At 42.5% G+C, this 7093-nt stretch overlaps 1 protein-coding gene across 2 annotated transcripts in view; it reads right to left on the reverse strand.

The window, feature by feature from the left end:
* The window catches only part of ITPR1 (inositol 1,4,5-trisphosphate receptor type 1), a 327597-nt gene that overhangs the window by 55282 nt on the left and 265222 nt on the right, over positions 1-7093 (reverse strand). For both annotated transcript variants that reach the window (XM_019504707.1, XM_019504708.1), the window contains 3 exons: positions 5619-5799; positions 4727-4980; positions 408-608 (listed from right to left, as the gene is read on the reverse strand). In XM_019504707.1, coding sequence (XP_019360252.1) covers positions 408-608; positions 4727-4980; positions 5619-5799 — 636 coding nt within the window. The remainder of the gene's footprint in view (positions 1-407; positions 609-4726; positions 4981-5618; positions 5800-7093) is intronic.

Below are 7093 nucleotides of genomic sequence, written 5' to 3' on the forward strand. Positions count from 1 at the left end.
GGGGGGGTAGGCTCTACTGGCCACTACACCTGGCCCAGCCCAACCCTGCCCTGCTTCTCTTGCAGCTTCTCCGGTTGCTTACTGCAGCGGCCTGGCATAAGACTTGCTTATGGCTTTGCTATCCATCTGTAACATGAGCTTTTAAAGCATCATACTTTCTTTCACCTATGTACAAGAGGTCATTCTCTGCTTTCAGTGTTAACACACCTTTCCCAGCAAGAGTTAAGACAGGCCTAAATACTTCTGATGCCTTCACAGAGCAAAACATCAACTCGGATCAGGCAAGCGACACAAATGCCATTGCAAGGCAACACCCCATGGGTTTAATGGATGGGAAGGCCCAAGCAGAGCAGAACACACCCCACACGCATATGGCGCATGAGTCAATCCTTCTATGGCCATATTACCTGGTTTTCATGGCAGGGCCCCTGACAGTACTCAGTCAAACTTTCCAGTGTCTGGTTGATCAGTGCCACGTTCTTCTCGTTTATATACAGACCAAGAAGTCCAAGTCCTCCCGTTGTGCTTCCACAGATGCAGTCCAGAAACTGTAGCGTCTCACATACCAGGTTGTAGTTCGTTTTGTTGTTTTGACAGCGCAGGAAATTCTGTAGTCAAGTGTCAAGGGAAAACAAACACACACACATACGTACACAGAAACCGATCTTTGGAGCGTAACCTTTTACTAGGTTCAGTGGATCCGAGATTACACTTTGCAGTGTCACACTAATAAATTCTACTTGGCTGCATAACCCAACAGGAAAAGGTGTCTAATTTTAAAGGAAAAAAAAACCTGATGCTTTGGATACAAATTCTTCAAGCACCTCCTTTGAAGGCTCCACCCTCTCTTTCTGTCCCTCACCTATGGCAAGTTAGTTTTAAAGCTGAACAAAAGGCAACGTGTGGTGCATAATATATCTATCTGTTGACACATTAATAGAGTACATGGCCTTGTGTATTCTACATGTCATACGAGTCGTTATAAATCTGGGGTCCACCTCTCTCACCTACCAGATTCATTTCTCTCTTTAGGACCCAGAAAACCAAGACCTTCCACTGGAGCAGGAAAGCACTTCTTTGGTTTGGGGTTGCACAGCGTCACCTTAGGCGCCGTGACAAAGAGGCATCTGACTGCAGCTCTTGGAGAAAGGGAGAGCCATCTTCACAACCCGATGCTCTCAATTCCATTTCTTCCTACATAAATAATGCAATTATTGCTTTAAGCTGTTGGTTAGGAACCAACAGCGTGGGTTATAACAGACTTCCTCTTATGTATTCCAAGTGGGAAAAAACTTGTATTCAAGAGGGCAGATTACTGAAAAACAAAATTTCCCAGTGACTCAGATACTATGCGTCAGTGGCACTGTGTAGAGAAAATTTATTTTACTAGAAGTTTCAGTGCAATTCCCCATCTCACTCGCTATTAGTAGATTAGAAAAACACTTTGCTTGGAAGGGGGAAGAAAAAGGTCTTAGAGGAGCAGAACATAAAGGACTTTGGACCTGACAAGGTCTCTTGTCTACAAGCTTGCAGGCATGCTGTGAACTGATCGCCTCTAGTGGTTGTGTCAGACTAATGACTTTAAAAACTAAGAGACTGAGATATTGTCAGATTCAACTGAAGGCCCAACTAAAAAAGGAAGACGCTGTCTATGAATGCAGATTAAAGGTGACAATGATTCAGCGCATTTCAACTGATTGCTCATTTAATACCTTGACTTTGGATTAATTTGTCAGGCAATGTAAAAAAGATGGAGATGGTTGAGACTGCAAAGATGAGAGCTTCCAAAAAAAGGTCCAAAACAAATGCTTCCATTGGCAGGGAATCTTCTCGGTGAGAAAAAGGGATTTAAAACTATTCCTATTGTAAAAGCCGGACTGATAATAGCATTAGAATGTCTCTGTAGGATTTTAAACCCAAAGTCAGCAAAAGCAACGGGAAACACAGGGAGAAGGAGAAACAACAAATGACTACACAGGTTGAAGACGAAAGAGTGGAAAAGAAAAAATTGAATGCCCTCCTGACAAAAGCACTCACTTCAAGAAGTCTTCATCAAAGGCTCAGGGTTAAACCCTCTAGCACAGAAGGCAATCAAAACAGTACAATAAAGAAGTGGGGAACGACTCTTAGGTTATTGGAGATGTTGGATAGTAACGGTCATACAGCAAAGACAAGGCTGGGCAGAGGCCAAACTATGCAGTTTTGTAAGAGTTACAAGATTAGACTGAATATTTAGAAAACCAAGTTAAAAATAAAGATTAATTGTTCTTTTGTGCGAAAAGCCACACACTTCATGTATCCTATACAGATACACATATACACACACAGTTTCTTCAGGACCCTTTCCCCTATCTACCGTTCTATCCTTTGCAATCTCGAAAATGAGAGCTGGATAACAATTACGTGATTGCATTGAACATGATTATGCTCTGCAACTTTTTAATAAAGACCCCATGTTAAAAAGGGGGAAGGATGGTTTAATACAGACCATTTAGGAAGCTGGAGAAAGTTGCATTTTCAAATTCAACAAATATATACCAACACGCCAGGATTTCTCCATGGCTGAGCCACCTTTGTATTAAGATCAAGATACAGGTCTCGTTCCTGAGCCAAAGATGATTCTAGATTCATTATAGTCAGTGCAACAGTCAAAAAAGTTACTCCAACTTTGCTTATAAAGGCAGAGCCCTCATCTAGAGCCAAGTGATTTAATTAAAAAAACAAAACAAAAACAACAACAAAAAAAAAAGACGCACACACCCACTCACCTTCTGGTCTAAATGGGGCTCTGCAGCAAGTTTTGCAACTATCCCAATGAATTGAGTGCACAAAAAGAAACGGAAAAGAATACCTAGGCACCCAGCTCCTTCAAACTTAAGTGGACACTGGGCAGTAAGACAACCCTGAACGACCAATACTCGAGAAGAAAATCTTGTTATTACTCTTTAAAAAACAGAATGTTTCAAATGACAAGGAATAAAGCTTCCCCCTAATGGGAGTGCGTACAAGAGGCATGAATTATCAACTGTCTGAAGCACATGCGCATTTTATTTATGATGATGGAAGCAGGCTGATAAGATTAAGTTGCAACAGGGCTCCACATACTTTGAGAACTCCCTCTGACTTGGAAGATGGACACTTCTATAAAGCCTTACATAGTGACGACTTGCAGCGTCTTGATTTGTACAAGCCACCTAGTTTTTAAAGACTGATACAAATGTTTGGCAGAAACCTGCTGGATGTATAGCTGCAAGTGCCTTAACCCAGTGTTCCTCGCTAACTTGCAATTCAAATCTGATTTAGGGTAAAACAGAAGAGACATGAAGTTCTTGATACTCCAGCTGGCAACAACAAGAGGGGTAGGTTACAGCCAACTTGCTGCAAGCACTTTATTTGTGACAGTTCTTAAGACTAGACTAATGTTAGGCAACCCATCAAGAATCATGACACAAACAACAACAGGAATATATATATGAGAAACACTGTTTCTCCCACCTCTAATTTCACCTCCTTTCCCACAGCAGAAAGCAAATACCTGCTGCTCATGGAATTAGTTGCTCAGGGGAATACGTGCTGCAGGCCAAAGTTTCTGCATTGGCCTATACTCAAATCTCACTCCCATAATTTTCAGCGACTGGCCAAACACCACAGTGCAACAGGGATTCTGTGCGTGTGGCCTGAAATACCGCCATCAAATTGGCATCCTACTTATCCCCAACATTGATCAAGTCATGAAAAAGCTGAACCTACTTGATCTCCATTTTGCCAAAGGAAACAAGGAAAACCCTGGTCTAAGTACCTGCCGTAACTATAAAGTGCTAATGGACAGCATGCTCACAGCGCAGAAATATTAACATCCAGATCCGATTTCAAACACTGTCAGTAGCAGGGCATTCAAGTTCAATGGTACTGATCTGCCAGGTCTGAAAAAGCGCTCAGGCAGGGTCTTACAGTTCTGGCACAGAGAAAACAATATGCAATCAAGGCAGTTATTCTTCCTTGATGAAGACATTTAGTATATTCTACCATCTTCCCCCCGCCAGTTCCTCGCTTATGTTTAATTCTAATCCAGAAGTGGCAGTAATGCCGAACAAGAGCCAAGTTAATTACAGTCCATTTATAAGCAAGGGTCTTATCTCCCTATGAGGCACACACAAGATAAGATCACTAAATGTACACATTTTCGGAGCCACTCCAGCAAATTACCCAACCGCACGCTCAACTTTAAGCACAGGAATAGCTGTGTGGAAGTCAATGAGATCAGTCACATGCTGAAGGCTAAGCCCACTCTGAAGTACCCAAGAGGATTTGGATCTCTATTTTCTGGCTGGCTTCTTACATACGCATCTTCCTCATACGCTTCCTTCCTCCCCTCTCATAAGTGACCAATAAACCTGGAACTGGAATCACCATCTCCTTCATACAATTACCTAGTTTAAAATTTTATCTGAAGAAATGTCCATTTTTTCAACTTAATTTCTTTCACGCTAGGGCATGGCAAACACTTGGATTGGGACGACAGACCGACCGACCTAAGGGAAGACGTTGGGCAATACGCTCCTCGACACCCCTTTGCCAAGCAATCCACGGAGCACTCTTCAATGAAACGTGTGCCTATATCTGCTAAAATCAAAGAAATCAGCTGACCATTTAAAATATGCACTGAGGTAGAAAGGTGGATATGGTTGCAATCGCTTCACAGAATATGCACATCCACCCAGGTTACCTGTAGATCCCGATTGTGGTTTTCACAGAGCAGCTGTAAGAAACGGAGGATGGGCTGCATTATTGTAATGACTGCACTCATCTCCAGCTCATCTCTGTTCTTGTCCGCTGCAGACTGTGCCCCATCCCCAGCTGAAAAGTGGTCATCAGGATCGGCTTCCCTCCTGTACGTATTATAAGCTTTTCGCGTAGCAGAGGAGGCCTCAAGCAACTGATCCCGGACTTCCTCCGTGATTTGGGTCATAGGTTCCCGCACTACAACACAGGAGAACAGATATGCAATAAAAGACCTTCCACCTGGTAATCTGAAGAAAAGGACCACGAAAAAGCTAAATCGCAACTCTCCCCTTAAAAGTTTCACACAAAATCGGCCAGCTATTCACCATCACTGTACCCCTTCTGGTAAGCATTTAGTGTGATGTGAAAGGCTATCGTGTCACTTCACACTTTTGAAGAAGCCACTGTAAAGTGTTTCATCTTAAATGTTAATCTGTTAGGCAACAGATCACAGGCAGCCAACACCATTAGGAGTTTAGTAAGAGCCCCGTTATCTCAGAAGATCTCCCTCCAGTCATTGTTAGACAAGCACTGACCATGACCTACAGTCCAAGGGCATTACAACCAAATCAGATTTAGGCAGCTTGTCAGGCTAGACATGGTGGAGAAGTCTCGTCTCAGAAATGCTTTTTCATCGTTTCAATTGTACAAATCTCACAAATGGATGAAGAGGGGATGCTGCTCTGGAAATCCCAAGTCAGGGCACACCACTGATATCTTAACTTTTGTTCTGTGGGATCAGAGACCAGAGTATTACTGCATCAATTGAAATGAGTTGAACAAATACAGTGCTTTACCCTTGCGTCACGTTAGAACAGAAAGAATTTGAGATTGACCTCTTTTCCTGACTGGCACATCTCTGTCAGTGTCCTCATCTTTCTTTTTATTTCCCAAGTCACTCGTGTTGACTGTGACGGTAGCCTTGATTTCTTGCTGAGCCACTTTCATGCGGTCGTAGAAAACCTTAAAAAATTTCTCTGATTTCTTATCTTCCGTGAGCCGGCAGAAGAACGAATGCTATTAAAACAAATGGAACAATTCTCAATTGTCATGCAGAGGCTTGAGCAAAGAGATTATTTCACCTTCCTCTGCGTCTGATGCATTATATACTGAAAGACTGAAAACCCAGTTAGCTTTCACTAGAGACAGGGCTCTAGAGAAATGAAGACTAAATCCTCTTTGTCAACGAGTCCAAACAAATGTCTCAGTTACATTAGCTTAGTTACAAATATTTCCAAATATGCTTATTGCTTTTTCAAAGCAGCTCTTGTTAACAGTCGCACTGAGCCTCCTACATTATATAGACGGCGTATTTCCCTCAACTGCCAGGTATGCACAAGGGAATGATTTATTTCCTATAATTTGGAGTGCCTCTTTTGAACCAGCAGACACAAAAGTGGTCCTTTCTGGTCTCCTTACTCAACCACAGGCTTCCGCTGCACGCAATATTCAGCATGAATGTCAGAGCCTAACACACACACACACACACACACGACAGACTTAAGGCAGTTTTTTTAAATACGGGAGTGGCTTTTGTTGCGTTTTCATTTTGCTTTTAAGCCTTTTTATTCTCCTTCCCCTCTGTATTTTAATTCCTGCAGCAATGTACCTTTAGAAGTGGCAGAGAAGCTGCAAGTATTAAGTGGTTTTAAAAATATTGTGTTAATGTTTTTCTGCCCATGCATGTACAGAGACAGAAAGTTCTTTTTACCACTGAGGAGAATACAAATCATGTACGGGTCACCAGGAGCCAACGCAGTGAGGGATCAGACAATTCCTGATGAAACCAATATGCTAGTACATAAATCAAGGCCAGACTTAAACACGACTGAAGGATGAACTTGTAAGTGGGTCACCTTATGCAGAGTATTATGAAATTAGTTAGCGTTCTGCAGTGGCTCATGATCCAACAGCTTCCCATGATGAATAGGCATGAAGTCTGATTTATTGAAAAAACAAATTTAAAAATGGGAATAGCAATATATCCTGCATGCTTTTCTGAGACGCAGACTACACAAGGCCACCTCTGGCGTGCCCGCCTTTGATCAGTCCCCAGCATCTCGGGTGGGAACACCACCAGAGTGACTTTCAAATACTAATAAAGTCGCTGCTTTGATTACCAAGGAAGAGTGGGAGTGCTACTATTCAAAACACTTAGTCAATATCTACATGAGACCCCATGAAATTTGGGCAGCCTCTACCAAGCCAAGAAACCTTAATTACTTCTAGCCAGCAGGAATTAGTTGGCAGAGGAGAAATGGAATAAAGTAATTTAAAATAGTTTGGGGGGGGGGGGGGGGGGTCTGGAGAA

Source organism: Gavialis gangeticus, unplaced genomic scaffold (assembly GCF_001723915.1).
Source record: "Gavialis gangeticus isolate Ggan-Ray unplaced genomic scaffold, GavGan_comp1, whole genome shotgun sequence".
Lineage (NCBI taxonomy): Eukaryota > Metazoa > Chordata > Crocodylia > Gavialidae > Gavialis > Gavialis gangeticus.